General features: G+C 41.1%; 1 protein-coding gene across 4 annotated transcripts in view; it reads left to right on the top strand.

Moving 5' to 3' along the window:
• Positions 1 to 15,776, top strand: part of TTLL5 (tubulin tyrosine ligase like 5) — a 126,152-nt gene extending 110,376 nt beyond the window's left edge. For all 4 annotated transcript variants that reach the window (XM_040560523.1, XM_040560524.1, XM_040560522.1 and 1 more), the window contains 2 exons: positions 5,867 to 5,952; positions 15,701 to 15,776. In XM_040560523.1, the coding sequence (XP_040416457.1) occupies positions 5,867 to 5,952; positions 15,701 to 15,741 (127 nt within the window). In that variant the 3' untranslated portion in view covers positions 15,742 to 15,776. The remainder of the gene's footprint in view (positions 1 to 5,866; positions 5,953 to 15,700) is intronic.
• Positions 15,777 to 16,314: the final 538 nt, after the last annotated feature.

Below are 16,314 nucleotides of genomic sequence, written 5' to 3'. Positions count from 1 at the left end.
TAAGAGCTAGCACGTTAAACGGATCCCCCAAAACTATCGAAAGAGAAAATAAAATGGCAGTAGATTTTGTCAACTCAGCAAATGCAGATGTGAGCATAAGGTCTGGCAGGTATATGCTGGTGGGTTTGCTATCTGATGTCTTTTATGTTGGATAGCTCATGTTAGTACAGGTGACAGGCTGTGTCAGTGGGTTTCTCTGCTGGGCAGCAGGGATGTGTATTTGAAGATGCCGGTGTGCTGTGCTCACTTGTTGGCAGAAGAAATGTTTATCCTTGTGAGATGGAATTGCAGCTCCTTGGACAGACTTTACTTTGCTGCATTTTTGTGGTTTCTGCTCTGTGACAGGCAGGAGTGTGGGAAAACCGGAAAAAGTTCAGCACCAAAAATGCACAGAAGGGGGAAAAAAAGCAAAAGATTCCTTCAGAATTTTAGAAAACTAATCCAAGTATTGAAGGCTGCAAGGAGCCACTCCGGAAATACTTTCCAAGTTGCCTTTCAGACTCCAGTATGAGGCTCCGAACCCATTCTTGCCATTCATGGGATCTTGCAGTAACATTTTTTCACTTACATGGAAAGCAGCAGTGCCCAGCTATATTTCCAGCATACTGAGAGCTAATAATTTAAAAACTGCTGTGTCTCAGCCTCATTTAACCCATCCTTTGTTGTCAGGAATAGACCAGAGGTGCATTTACAGATGAGAGTTGATGAAGACAAGCCTCTGCTTCAAATGAATCTAGATTAGAGATGAAAAAGATGTCTTGCATGCTCCAGCCTGTTCTTTACAGTTCCTGGTTATTCTGTGCAGAGTATTTTCAGACACTGTGTATAGCCTGCCTTCAAATAACTCCAGTGGCAGAAACCCCATCATATGCTATGTAAGACCTTTCAAGAATCTAAATAACCTTATTATTAGAAAGTTTCTCCTGATGTGCAATCTGAGTTTTTCCTTTGTTTCATCCTGTTGTACCTTGTTTCTCCTTCCTGAACCACCCTCAACATTTTCCCTTGAAAATACTTTCTGTCTTTTGAATATCTTCTGCTTCTTGGAATTTCCTAATGTTGTTTAGACTTGTTGAGGTTTTGTTAACCTCAGATAGTAGTTCCACCTGCCAAGTTCTTAATTGTCTTGAATTTACTGTATTTTCTTCAGTTAGGATGCTTGCAATTGTGGCACCTAGAATTGTACTTTTCCAGTGTGGGACTACTGTATCCTTAGGTTATAACATAGCAAATATCCTTCTCCATAACATCTAATCTAATTTTGGCTTTTGGCTGCTTCATTCCTCTGTAAGGTCATCTTTGATTTGGTGCTCGCTTTCACCCCCTAATTCTTGTTGGCTGTTTTCCTGACCTCTTTCCTCAAAGAAGATCTCACTGATATATATTATTTCCACAAGACTCACTGAAACTAATCCTGTTCTGTTAAAGCTCCTGTGTCTCTTTTTTTTTTTTTCTTCATATTTTTCAGTAAGCCAGACCTTATTCCTCTGTCTGCTCGTGCACTGCCTGGCTTTTGTTTAACATCTTAATAAAGACCTTCTTTTTCAAGTTGTTTGTAGAAGCCCTCTAGAGACTGGACCATGAAGACAAACTAAAATCAACTTTGTCTCTTTGACCTATCTCTACTTTGCATGCATTATCATTTCTCTCCTAGCTGCACATATGGCTTCCAGAAGAGAAGGAAAAGAATAAGTAGTAGAAAACTTGACTACAAACAGAGCGAGATGCTAAAGATGAACATTGCTGACTAATTCAAAAGGAGTCTAGTAACTTTGACACTTCTCTGGTTAAAACATAAAGGAAAAAGGTAATGGAACAGCCAGACAATTCAGTTTTGTCTTTTCAGTTCCTGGCCTCTCTTGTTTTCTCAGTCTCTCAACTTGTAAAAGGTGGTAGGTTGACTTTATAGTGGATTGTGTCCAAAGCAGACTCCTTGCTTAAGCTAACAGAGTGGAAAACTGGGGCCCACATTAAGGTGTGGAAAAAGACTATAGTAACTGGGAGAAATGGTTTAATATGTAGCTCTGCTCAGAAATGTATACTCATGAAATGGTCTCCTGGGGCTCCATAGTTTTGATTAAATGTACTCAGATTACAAGTAGTAAGATAGTTTTTTGAACAGCTAACACAACAAACTCTTCTTTCTTTCCAAGAGTCAGATTGGGTCCTTTCCACTGCTTGTTGTGTTGCCACTGTTACTGGCATGTCTGTGAACCGTAAAGCGACCTGCTGCTAACTGACAGCAAAATTTTGAGACAGAGGTCACTGAAATAGTATTTGTAAGCCATAGGATGAAGCAGGTGTCCCTGGAAGCAGCATTTGGTGGGTAGGACCTTCATTACAGATGACAGCATGCAAAGCAGGGAAATATATTAGCACAACTGTGAGAACCCAGAGTGATTTGGTACAGGTGACAGATAGAAAATCTTTCTGCTTTTAGTAATGAATAAATCACAATAAACACAGATTTCTTCATCATTCCCACAGTAACTTGCTGCTCTCTAACTGTAAAAGCATCAGGTAGGGCAAGGCTTGGACAACCTGTAATCAGATAGTCAAAGGAAAGATCTCAGAAAAAATACAGCTGTCAATGTTAGATCACTGTATGCAAAGAAAGAAAATGCCTGGTAGAGAAAAGGAACATACAATTCAATATTTTATCTGGAAGAGAGCAAGCCCAAGAAGACTGCTGACTTTACCAGCAGTAGACTGAATAGACTGAAACATCAAAAACTATTGGAGATGTTAAACAACACAGCATAATTTCTTCATGGCATGTTTACTGAACTTCTCTGTAAATGTCATTCCCAACAACTCTGCTCAGGAAACCTTTCAGAACAAGTATTTCTTTCAAATCCCAACACCACAGCACATAGTCTTTCTACCTTGTTCTTCTCTTGTATATTTGCTTTGTATGGTGTCAGCAGCAGAAGATCCAAAGTTCTGCTGTATTGTAACTAGTACAGAAATAGAGTAGGGGTGATGCATTTCTCCAGAGCTCAGGAACTCCATCCCACAGATGGGTGGAGTGCTGACTATAGTCAGATACGGCAGCAGCCAGCTGTTACAGGACAGGCTGGCCAAGCTTGGCAAATATGCCAAAAATAGAAGAATGGCCACACAGCAAGCTCTGTAAAACACCGTGGTTCTGGTTTGTATCCTGTCTTGCCCATGTGTGCTTATTCACAGGCATGTGTGAAGTGTCTCAAGTGAGCTGATCATGTATACAAGCTGAGCGCCCACCAAAAAGAGGACATGCATCAGGGGAGCAAACATGTAACAGTTACTGAGACCACTTTTACTTTTTTGCTACTGCTGTACTGAGGCATACTTGTTTTTTTTTGCTCCTGAGCATCTGGGTTAATCAGGCTGCCTGACCCTTAGACATTTTTGGCAGCAAAAGCAGTGCATCTGAGAGACGTGCCTTGATTTAACACCCTGACACAGCTGGGCTCACTGGGCCTGCAGCTCTTAGCCCTTGGCTAGCCTCAGATCTTACACGCAGATACACATGTGGAGATACCCTGGCCAAGAGCAACAGGGGAACAAGCCTTCCTGGCTCTGGCTCTTCACATCTGTTGCTGTCCTCTTGTCAAACCTGGGCTGTGTGTGATGTGAATTTGTTAGTGTCCATCCTGTCCCCACGGAACATTAGATGCATTTCATGATATCACAAGAATTGTTTTTTTAAAAAAAGGTGTTCAAAATTCAGTCAAGAAAATATTTCTTTGTCACCTCTAGAACAAGAGCACCCTCCAGGCTGGGTAGCTTAGAGGTGGTTTAGTGGCTGCATTAAGAAAGGTCAGTATCAATTTCAAGAAGAGCTTTGCTGTATAAGAGAGAGAAAAGGCCAATGGCAGATATTTAAGTTGGGGTGGACAGTGGAGAAAAGGCTGGTTTTGTTCATTTTAAAGAGGAGGAAATTGGGAATGTAACAAGGGATTTCATTGCAGAAGTAGAAACAAAAACTCCGCAGACATTAAAAGTAGGAAAATTAGAAAGGTAATGGGGTTTCAGCTAACCCAAGGAGGAAGAAAGTGGAAAGGATTAATTCAGTTTAAGCAGTAAATATGTTCTGGGACTGGAGATCCTATCAGGACAGCTGAGGGGAGAGAGAACTTGAGGGGTGAGCTTAGCATGGTGGGAGGTCAAACGGTCGTGGGGTAGATCTGAGAATGAGCCGTGTGGAGGTGACAGTTGAAACCGCAAGAATCAGTATACAGTGTGGGCAGAAAGAAGAAAGGATGAGCAAGTCTGGAGAGGGAAATAGAGTCTCTAAATGTTGTAAAGCAGACATAAAGATAGAAGGGTAACTGTTCCCTGATAATTTTTTTGTTGTACTGGCTGACATCCTTGATATTTTCAACTGCCAGTCTTGTATTCTACCTACAGAAGGGTGAACTAGATTTGGCTGTCAATTGTGCTGTATTAATGAAGTGGACCAGCTAATTATGAGCGTGGAATGTTTATGTAAAAAGGATAAAGATCCATCTGGATTCTCCACCCCCAGATGGACCATGCAGTATCCATGCAGCAAAAGAAACCATAAGTACAGATCCAAAATTCTCTCCAAGAGGCAATAAACATAGAAACAGGCACCTCATTTGACAACAGCATTTCAAATTACAGCTGATTGAAGTGAGGGGTTGTGCTTTGCAAATGTCCTATCTGCTTCCCCTTCCCTTCCCATATGGACTCTGATTTATTTTACTCAAGTCCAGCTAAGATAAAATACAGGAGTCCCTCACTGGCCTTTCAGCTGCCAGGAGCACCTGGATTGCTGGCAACTTGCTGACTTCAAAATTTGAAGGCAGAATGTTTCAGGAGAAAAAAAATACAGCAACTGCACATATGTGCCTGGGTCTGTTAGTCATCATGGCATCACATGGGGATTGGAGATCGCAGTGTTCTTCTGGGGAAGAGCTCACAGGAACTGTATTTCATGGCAAAGGTGAATGAGTGAAGGAGAAGCAGTGTGGCAGAGGGACAGGAGTGTACATGCACAAGTCTGTAGTGATCAGAACAGAGTTGGGCAGGGAGGAAAGGCAAGGAGGTTTAAGAGAAGAAAGGATAAACCAAAAATAGGTGGATTGATTGTATAGATTTTAAGGACAGAAAAGGTCATTGCAGCTGTACAACTTGACCTACTTTTGTGAGTAGACACTTTTTTTTTTAATGTAGGAGAAAATGGTCTCATTTTGGTAATGAATATTTATAATAGCTACAGAGAGTGTGGTTGTACTCCACAGAGTATTGTTTCGCTGTAATTCAAATGCTGAGCTAAATGCAAGAGGATTTGCATAAAGTGTCTGCTAGAGGACTTGTGCTGCACTGCTGGAGACTATACACATCCCGTGGGTCTCAGTTTCTGAGACAAGTGAGAAATCTTGCCCAAATTAGTTGTCTCTGTTGAGACAGGATGCAAGGACTTAGATTTTCTTAGATTTTGAGAGTAGCATGTTGTGGCTAGCCCCCTTCTCATGTTCATTTTTGTTTTAAGGTTGCTTAATCATTTTGCTTCAAATCATTGGAGAAAGTATACTACAGCATTACTAGTTGAGTTGTGCGTTCGTAGACCAATATTATTTACCATCTCCTTTATACTTCAGAATCATCTTCCAAGGCACATGGGACAAAAGCTTTAGGCACATTGAAGTCTTGCTGGCAGCTCGAGTGTTTGTCTGTCATCCCCTGCCTTCTTGGGGCCAGTTGCTGTCACTGCCTATCTCGTATCATGTTCATAGCTGCAGTCCTAGTGAAATTATGTGAACTAGGAGAATGATAAATTTTATGTTCAAGACCATTACGCTTCCTTGGTATATCCTTTCTCATTCATCCTTTCTAATCTGGTGCTTTTACCTGCTAGGGTAACCTCCACTGAAAGGCAACTGAACGGATTCCAGAACAGCCTTCACAGTGCTGCATCCTGTGAGCCAGGGTCAAATTCCACAGGTGAGTGCCAGCGCTGAAGACCAGGAAAGGGGAGTGGGCATGCTGGGGTACTTTTATCTTTCTCAAGAACTGGCAGGGGAAAAAAAAAAAACTCAGCAAGAGGAAGAAACGCAGCTGTCTACCCTGCACATAGTGGTTCCTAGGTAACAGCCTGGGTTCAGCTGTGTAGGGAATTTATTCCTCCTGGGACAAAGAAGACTAAACAGAAGGGAGCAAAGGCTGAATTTTGTAGAGTTGGAAGAGGAAGATCCCTAAAAATGTGGCTGGGAAAAAACTTGGCTATAATGGCCCCTGTTTGCTTTAGGCTTTGGCTCAAAGATGCTCTGTTGTTTAAGCTTGGGCTGTAATAAAGGGCCAGGACATTCTTTACATTTTTCTTCAGTCTTGCAGAGAAGTGCCTTAGTTCAGGAAGACATAGTTGAGACTTGTGAATCAGCTACATAGTGAAGTCAGTCAGTAGAGGTGAAACCTCCCAAAGAAAAATCACTGAGGCCTATAGAATCAAATCTTCGTCCCTCCCTAGTGATTAATCCGTTCAGTGAGGATCTTAGTAAATGAGGACCCAATCCATTTTTCATTGACGCAGACATATTTGCAGTAGAGTGTAGTTGTGATAAACCCATGTTGCCCATGGCCTGCAGTAATCTATGATGATGCTGTAATGGAATATATGGGCAAATTATCATCTAGAGCGCCTTGAAAGAATTATGTTTCTGACCTTTAGTTTTGCTGTGAAAACCTTGAAAACGTGACTTGAGTATCACTGAGGCAGTGTTCTGTATGTTTTCACAAGCTGAAACAAAAGTTAGCACAGGGGTGAACTGCCTAATTCATCTTGTGGATATTTAGCTCTGAAACTTCAAGATGACATTTCCAGTATTAATGTCAGTGATTTTATTGCTGATCCTCTAGCACAAACATTCAGCTAATGCACTTATTGTACAATTCCAAACTGCCTCCCACGCTTTACCACCTGCCAAAAACTTCAGCTATCCTACCAGAGATTTTATAGGATGAATAGCGAGAGTCAATAAAAAAGACCCTACAGCACATTGGAACATGACAGCGTAGGAATGCAATATAATGGAAAATCAAAATACAGTTTTGTCAACATTGTAGTATATGTGCAGTTGAGACAAAAGTTATGGTTTACTGCATCATTCAAGTTGAGTTTTTCGTACAGCATATAAAGCAAGGTTGCACACAGATTTACAAGTAAATGTAAAAGCATAGTTCTCAATATATGACCAAACTGGTTTGCTAAGTGGACTTATGTGAAGGCATTTGTGTGCTGAATTCTGCCCTCTTTTTAACAATTTTAAGAGCACTTCATAGTTGTCACCCTGTAATTTTAGGGGTAGGCTAGCAGAACCAGGATCTAGTCAGGCTACTCAAAGCTTGTCCCTAGAAAAGGTATATAGCTCCAAGAACAGGGCTAAATTTTGCTGCAATTGAAGTAAGTAGAGCAAAATGTTTGTTCTTGGAAACTGGGGGAATGATATTTTCTTCAGCTTTGCACCAAGCCACTGGTATGCGTCAGAGGCTGTTGTGCCCAGTCTGTGTGTCTCAGAGACTACTTTGGTCCTTCCTGCAGGAACAGCTGTTTTTCTTCTTCACTCTTTTCATCGATTGCTTACACTAGGGCCCTGATTTCCCTCATCAACAGCTTACTTGGGGTTACTGTTCTGCATGTATTTGGTATCCTAGATACCAACTAGAGGAATTGGAGACACAAGGCATAAAGCAGATTACAGAATAAACTGCAAACCTTCAAAGATAGCAGGCTGTGAAAAGTTGTGGAGATAGAAGAAGAATTGGGCAGAACCTCCATATAAACATGCACATGAATGTTCAAAATGTTTGAGAAGTTTGAATAGGCCTTATTTGAATAAAGGTCTGTGGGATGATTAATTGCAGAGATGGCACAACCATTTCTTACTATTGTATCAGACAGCTTCTGTGAAGAAAACATTCTGGGAGACTGAGGAAGTCATTTGAGTACCATAGGCTTGTCTGCTATTGAACTGGGCCCTTGTCTGACTTTGGCAGATGCCCTTCAGGCTCTTAGTCCATTCTTCTTTCCATCTACTCTAATAGCCTGTCCAAGAAATAGCAAATATTGAGGCTTTGCAGAGAAGAAGCATAAAGATATCACAAATGAGCTAACCAAAATTGAGGATGATGCTCAAAGGAACAGTGAGTCAGGTAGTACGGAAACTTTTAACCAAATTGTTCAGAGAACAGTTCCCTGGTGGTTAGTACCGCAATTGTAGGAGAATAGTAGATAGTGTTGTGCAGCGGGCTCAAGCTCTTAAGTACAGATTTCTTGAGGTGAAATAAGAGGAAGAATAAAAGTCAGCGTTTCTGCAAAGCAGCTAAGGATTCTGAAACAAAGCACCGTTACAAGAAAAGTGGCCCAGCCTCTCATCCCCATGGCCTCATCCTCATTTCATGGACAAACAAGTTCTTTGTGAGCTGTGTGCCACTGGGGTAATAAGAGAGAAGGCAGAGGTTCTCTTGAGCATCTACTAGAGGGGAGTTGATATTTAGATCTAGAGGGGAAGGTCTAAATATCAAAACCTGCAAGCTATCGTTTGGGGTTATTTGTAGTGTCTGAACAGTTTCCTATCAATGTTACTGAAAGTTTATGGGGATTTATTCTGCTAAAGAAATACCAAGAATTACTACTTCTAGGGAACATTCAAAATGCTTCTGACCTGATTTTCACTGAAATTGAACACCCAGTTGCCTAGTGTACTGGGTTGTCAGTCATTCTGAAAACAAAGCTGTATATACAGCCCTGATCGCATTGTTGTTTGTTTTTTCTATCCTGCATTACTTTGAGGGTCTCTCAGCATCATGCTGTTTGCTTTCTGCTTCATGGAACTTTACAGTTCAGTTAGTATTAATGCAATAGGGTGATTTTAAACTAAGAAATCAATTCTCTTTTCCAAGTCTTCTTCAGAATATAGTTCACTGAGTAACAGAAGGCTAAACTAAGTAGTGTGGTGGGTTGTTCAGCTCCAGGCTGTCTTTATGAGGATATATTTGATATGGCTAGCTCAGATGATGAAGGAAGGAACCTATGGGTTGGTCATTTTTTATTGTGTATGTTAACAATGCAAGGCTGTATGGAGGTGTTTTGCTGTTTTATTTTCTACTGCTCTATAGAGGCATTAGGTGAATATTGCATGAATTCTTTTTCTTGAAAAAGTGAAATTCTAGATAAAAAGGTTGTATTTTTTCCACTAGAATTTAGCTTTTGAACAGCTGGCAAGAAACATCCAGGAAGTTCTGTAGCAACTTTAAAGACCATGTAGTTAGATACTTAATATATTTATTATTCATCCTTTTTGTAAATGCTAACACAAAATAGGTTTTAGGGACGATAGAGGATAAAGTAAAAATTTACTTTTCGAAAACATAACGGCACAGTTCCAGGCAGTTTCTCTGTACCTAAGCTGGACTCCTGTATGCAACAGCCTGGACACAGAAATGGTTTGAAAGTATAGTTAACTCCTCAGTGCAACTGGGGTGTGGATCTACAAGGTAATGACCCCAGCTGATTTGATTTGTAAAGGTAACAGCAACTATGAGTGAAATCTCTCTTCTGTTGTGTTTCTCTCTTTCCTTTGCTGCCAGCTTCTTGAGTGTTCATGAAATATTTATTTGTTTCTTTGCATTTTAAAAGCTTCTGAACACAGAATGCTTATGGGGTTCTGGTTTGCTATGGCAAAAATATAAATAATATGCTAAAAACTTACATATGTAATTGCAAACAAGTATCAGTCATGGTTAAAACTGGGCAAGGCTGATACCTGGCTTCAGCCTTGACAGAACTTTCACCTTTTCATTCTCAGGTTGATTAACAGTGATGCAGTTTTATTGTACTACTGTTTATATTACTAGTGTCCGCATGGCTCTTACACTGAGCGTGGTGGGAGAAAAAGAGTATTAGAACTACTGATTAGGGGAGAAAGTTAATAATATAATATGCTATCCATGTTTGACAGCAGAGAAGACTGCCAGTTCATGTAAAGTCTCAGATCTATACCTAGCATGGCTTAAAGCATGAGTCACAAACTGATTTTTATGTATTTGAGTTCTCTGAGAATACTTCATAGAGAAGGTGAATGTCAGAACCTAATCTGAAGCTAGTAAGAAAACTTCTTGTGTTTTGCAGTTGATTTTGCTCACTGTGGTTCCTAGGTCTGTATCTGAGCTTAGGTGCAGGATGCTGTACAATTGGCTGTTTCCTTTGGACATTCACCTGGTTCCCATATGTGCATAAATGCCAACTTCAGTTGCCAACTGAAGGGATGCAACTCTTTGAAATAGCACATCATCATCATCTGTAAGGGTTTAGAACTGGATCCTGCACTGCCAAGAGATTTGTGGAAGAATAAGGGGATTGGTGGGTTGTTTTGGACTTCATCCACGTAGAAGGTAGTCTGCTGTTCTTAGTTTTCTAGTGATTTCCTTCTTCAGACTAAGGTGGAGAGTGGTATCTGAATGTTATCCAGGTAAGATGAATGTGCAAGCAGTGTGGTCAGGTGTAGAGCAATGAATGGAGCCTGCTTGCCACAATGATACTAAAGAGCACTTTTTTACTTGCTCTTTTTTGCGTCTTCCACAACTCCAGAACTTTTCATTTTATAGGAAATATACAGGTAGACTGTGCATTTCTAAAGATTTTTTTTGTATCTAGGATTGTTGTATGGTTCTTCATTAGAAGGTCATGTACATATTGTCATTGGAGACCTGAAATTAGAGTTGATGCTGGAGGTGCTGGCTGTTGGCTATCCACTGCCTGAATTAACATCATTCTTGAAATGCAGATTCTTTGTATAAGCTTGTGGAAAAAAAAAAAAAAAAAAAAAGAGCATTTTAGCAGGCATGCAAATGTGCAAGCTTCAAAATTGTTCTGCACCAGCAAAAGGAAAAAAAAAAAGTCAGCTAAACACAACAGGCACTTAAAATGATTATGTACAATCATTTTTTATTGTTTGCCAGATCTCCACAAAGAAAATGCCTGGAAATTGAAGATTCGTTTATCAGTCATTGTCTGTCTACTCTCCTGTAGTACAAAGGGTGGCGATGGGATGGAATGGGATGTGTACTGTTGCCACCGTGCATGGCCTGTGTCAGACATCCAGCCATTTGCTGCACTAGGGTGGAATTCCCAGCTGCCCAGTCTTGTCCAGGCTTCCTCAGATTCTGCCAGGCTTCCCTGTAGCATGGGGAGACAGTAGATTGTTGAGCACCAATGTATTTATTTTTATGTTGATACCACATTCCCGAGAGGAACCTTGGCTACGATTTCAGCTGGTCTCACCACACTGTCCAAATCCTTCATCAGGAGCAGCTGGGAGAAGTCACTCAGGTTTCTGCACAGAGCATTGCTGGTACGCCTCCACCCTCCCACTAATCCTGTTCATTCCAGTCTTCGTTTGCCACCCTCCTGGTTCTCTCTTGTTGCTGTGACTGACTGCACAAGTGGTCTTGACTTTGAAAGGTGACCTTCAAATGGGCACCTCGAATAACCTTTACCTCAGACTACTTTGGCTACTCAGGCGAAAGATATCTTGTGACACAAAAGAGCAACTTTTGGTGGGTGTCATCTCATTGCTTATCCTCATCCAGGAATAGAATAACAAACTTTTCCACATAAATCCTTCCAGAACCACCTGTCTGGCTGAGAAGCTCTCAGTGGGTTACTGAAAGGGATCATTGGTCTGATATCCAGCACCTTGCATCAAACTTGCAGTGCTGCTTTTCACCCCTTATACAGCCATTGGCAACAGCAGGAATAACGTTCTGTCAACATCTTTCTCTGTCCTCTCTAGTCCCATCTTCACTCAGAGAAAGGCTTACTGAGAAGCATAATCAGTTTGTTGTAGCACATTTTGAAAAGCAGTGGAGCTTGAGGTAAAATAAAATAGGATCAGAGAATCATAGAATAGTTTTCAAGGGACCTTAAAGAGCATCTAATCCCAACCCCCCTGCCATGGGCAGGGACACCTCCCACTAGACCAGATTGCCCAAAGCCCCATCCAATCTGGCCTTGAACACCTCCAGGCATTGGGGCATCCACAGCTTCTTTGGGCAAAAGAGAGAAGAAAAATGAGGTGAATCCTATTGTTGTGTCTCCCTTTTAGGAGATACAACAATAAAAAAGATGGGGTAAAAAGATGGAATAGGGGAAAAGATAATTTTTCTCCCTAGTATAGTTGTTGCAATTATCCCATATCAGATAATGACAGATAAGCCTGTATTTATTTACCAGAAGGGAAAGGAGAGAGGTAAAGAAAGACCTTCTCCTTAAGCTATTTCTTGGTATTCTTTGAAGAAGCGGGGAGCCATTCCCTTATGACTAGCAATAAGCATATATTAATATGTTTAACAAATACCTACAGAATAGATGCACCATAAAGGTGTACACCTAAAATTTTAAACAGGGCATGACTATGTTTGAGTTTATCCAGATATCAGAAAACTGTGGCAGTCTCATTGAATCTCAGCAGAGTATAAAGTCCTGCCGAAAGCAGCATTTTCAGCCTCTCTCAGGTGTTAACAAGAATCTTGCCAACTCAGCTGTCGCCTCTCAGCTAGAGCTGAGGGTCTGTGTTCACTTCTAATGATCAGAAATTACATTTAGTGCTTAACTTGTGACAACAGCCCATCTCTCACACCTTTAGTCAACCTTTTGCTGTTCTTTTATGAAAGAAAGCCTTTTATGAAAGTCTTTTTCCTGTTGCTACTGGTCTCATGCCACAACCTCATGGAAAGGCCATTCCAAGTTTCAGGAACACTGGGAAAATGGGAGAAAAAGGAAAGGAGAGCCTCTAGAAATTGGCTTTCCTTTTTGAGAACTAGAGCTCAGCTTGAGTTTTAGGAGCTTTCACTTCTGACAGACTCAGAGAAAACTCCTAAGCAGGATAAGTAATGACTTCAGGCAGCTGGCATTTTTGCCTGACTGGAGGCTGAGCTTTGCTTGTTCTCAGTAGTGAGGTGATGGCGAACTGCCTGTATTTCCTTGCTGTGTTGGAAATGTCATTCAAGATCAGGTGTGCAAAGGCTGGGGAGAGGTTATATAATATCTTGGCTATGTCTGTCTCACATCTGGCCCTTTGGCATTAAGCTACCTATAGAGAGGATGACTTTGCCCATCCAAATTGGATTTTGTTTTAATCTGGCATTACCTTATTGAGACTAAAAATAGAAGCCAAACTGTGTGTGAATAGAGTAAAAGCAGTGTCTGAAGTTATGAAATGAAATGTGTGGAAGAGCCAGAGAACAGAGAGCCACAACAAACCAGGGAGTAGGAAACTGAGTAAGAGAAAGCAGAATGAGGCCTGTCAAATACAGAAGGCCATTAGCAGTCAGGGTGAGGAGCCCACCCAGCCTCTTCTCTGTAACACCAGGAGGAGGGAGCCTCATGCTGGCTTCCCCCACCACGTGTCCATTTATTAATGAGGCTGCTCACTGCTCTTTTAATGCAGAGAGACTTCGCTGTAATGAATACAGCTGTGTGTGTGCTGTTTGTGTGTGTCCCCCCAGTACTTTTTCGTGACTGGGAACTGCTGCTTTCCTTTGTCTGCCCAGTCCAGCAAGCCAACTTGAAATTGTGCCCATAAGTAAAAGGGGGAGGGAAGGCTGGTCTTCAGTTGTCAGCTGTCCTTGCTTGCTAGTGTCAGTCACCCAAGGATATAAATAAACCCCATCTATTTATTGCCTTTCTTAGTTGTACTATATATTATCAAGAGAATGCTGGGCATCACTCTGGGATTAGAAATTCCCTCTGCTCTGGGATAAAAGATCTGAGTTTCTAGGATTATCAGAGCTTTTCAGGAAGAGAGGAAGTTCCTGTTTTCAACGCTGGATTCAAAAGATTTGGACATGCTTCTCAGTTCTGCTATAGACTTGCTATGGGTATGATGAAACAGTTCAAACTAGCACTAAATATATCCTAGCACAGGTCCCTGACCAGGTGCTGTCAGACTAACCCAGTATTCTGCTCTCATTCCTGCAGTTTGGAAGCAGTGTAGATGAGGTGCTGGTATCTGTCCAAAACTGTGTAAACCTGTGCTGAGAAAGTCTATATGGCACTGAATTATAGTGTACACATATCATCACATTTAAACAACTCCTGTGATTTCCTTGTGACTCAGTCTTATCCAGAAAGTGGAGATAATACTTTTTGCCCCTATGTGACTGTTCAAAGTACCAAAGTGTTAATGTTTTTGAGATGTAGTCATGGATGACATAACAGTATGTAAACATGTGGACAGACATATAGACAGATACTTTGTTTTAACACCTCCTGGCAGGCAAGGGATAAAGGAAATTCATTCTGTTTTATGCGGTGATTCACTGTAATGACGCTCATCACAAGAGGGAACAACACTTCATGTTGGCTTGGCTGCTGTCAGTAATAATCTGAGTTTTTTCCCTACTCAACCAGAACATAAAAGGAGGTAGAGTGCTCACAAGTAGCTTTGAAATGATAAAGCTTCATAGGGTTATTTACATTAAGATTTGTGAAATAATTAAATCATAGCAATGGCCATGAGTTGGACTCATGGTAAGAATGCACCTATTTACATGTAGACATGGGAATGCCCCTCTCTGTGCTGTGTCCTGAGGGTAACCACACAAGAAGAACTTACATTAGGTGATTTTAATTCAGTTTGTGAGAGAAGATAAACTGTACCGTGCATTTCTGTAAGACAAGGAAGGCTCAAAAGCCACTTCAAAACAGGAAGATGAGGTTGAAGTTGGCTGCTTCTCTCATGTGCCTTTGTTTTCTTAATACCAGCATATTGCCAAGGGACAGTGTTCTGCTCTGGTATCCTATCTTCGTACACATGGTTGACAGTTTGGTTCCTAATTCAGGTTCCAAACTTTCTGTGCAGTGACATAGCTGGCAATACTGCTTTCTAAACATCTTTCCAGATCCTCTGTACTGTGTGGTGTTTGGCTCTATACTGGGATTTCAAGGAGAGTGTATTTTTAAAAATATAGCAATATTTTTAATAAACTCAGCTCTCAACAAGTGTCACTCGTATTTAGGAGCAAGCTGATGTGCTAAATACACAGGACAATGTAAACTGTCCAAAATAAACTTGGTACATTTCTAAGTGTTTTGAATTTTTCTTTTAAGGGAATATCTAAGTTTTTTTACATAAAAGAAGTGACAATGACATTGACTTTTTCCCATAACATGCCTAAGAAGGAAAAAGTTGCAGTATGTCTCTCTCTATGTCTCTATATGCAGTATGTCTCTCTAATAACGAGAAGAAAATCTGTCTTACCCCCATCTTGTTTCTTTTAAAGATCAACTTTTTCACATCCCCACCTCTTCTGCACCAAGGCACTCAGCATCTTTTGGAGTGGGGGAGTACATTTCCCTGCAAGCAAATGAATAAAAGACGCAGAAAGAAAAAGGCAAAGCATGCTGGTATGGGAGAGGGATTTAGAGTTACTGGAGGAGCATATGAAGAGATGAGCTAGATTAGGGAAGTGCAAAGAAAGTGTTGAGAGGAATACCAAGAGCACTTTTTCGGACAGTAGCTTATTAAGTTAGGTTTGTCATACTGTGATCTAATCTTGTAGCGCAGAGAAAGGGTGTATGGTAGGGAGATCCAGATTTCTGGTGGTGGCTGAGATTTGCAGAGCAGTTCAGCAGTGTTTTAAATAAAACAGTCCTGTGATTACTCAAAAGCTTTGCTTTGTGTTTTTTTTCCAGCCTCTGCTTGCAGAGAAGGACTAACACTGAACATCAGGTGAGGAATCCAGGGTGTTGCTTCGAGTATGGGGCAAAGGAAAAAGCAGCAGCGACTTCAGACCACCATGCACCCATAACACCCAGGGGAGGGTGATGGAGTCCTTGCTGAGAGGACAAGCCACTGAGGAGAGTACCTGAACATCTGCAGAAGCTGGTGATACAGCTGTAGGCTGAGGTGAATGATTGCCTCTGAGAGCTTCTACTGCTGAGCCTTGGAGTCTTTCCTCCCACCTCTTCCTGATCACTAACCGTGAGATCTTTCTATAAGACAGAGGTCCTCCAACTATCTGTATTGTTTTTTCCCAACGTCCAAGTTTGAACATAAAGTCTCAAACTTGTTTGCTCAGCCATTTCAGTCTGTCCTAGTCCAGTAACAGCCAATATTCTCTGCTGTCATCACATGGCAACCAACAGCAGAGAAAAATATTAGACCATATGAGCAGAGACATCCTTGTTAGTTGCCGTCTTGAATTTTGGCACAGAGCCATGGAAATGCTCAATTTGAATAAAGTCATATCATTTGTTTGTTTTGGTTATAATTTTGGTTATTAATTCACACCCTCCAAATATTTGCT

The sequence above is a fragment of the Cygnus olor genome, chromosome 5 (genome assembly GCF_009769625.2).
Source record: "Cygnus olor isolate bCygOlo1 chromosome 5, bCygOlo1.pri.v2, whole genome shotgun sequence".
NCBI classification, from domain to species: Eukaryota; Metazoa; Chordata; class Aves; order Anseriformes; family Anatidae; genus Cygnus; species Cygnus olor.
Note: the sequence above shows the minus strand (reverse complement) of the source record. Positions and strands in the feature narration are given on the sequence as shown.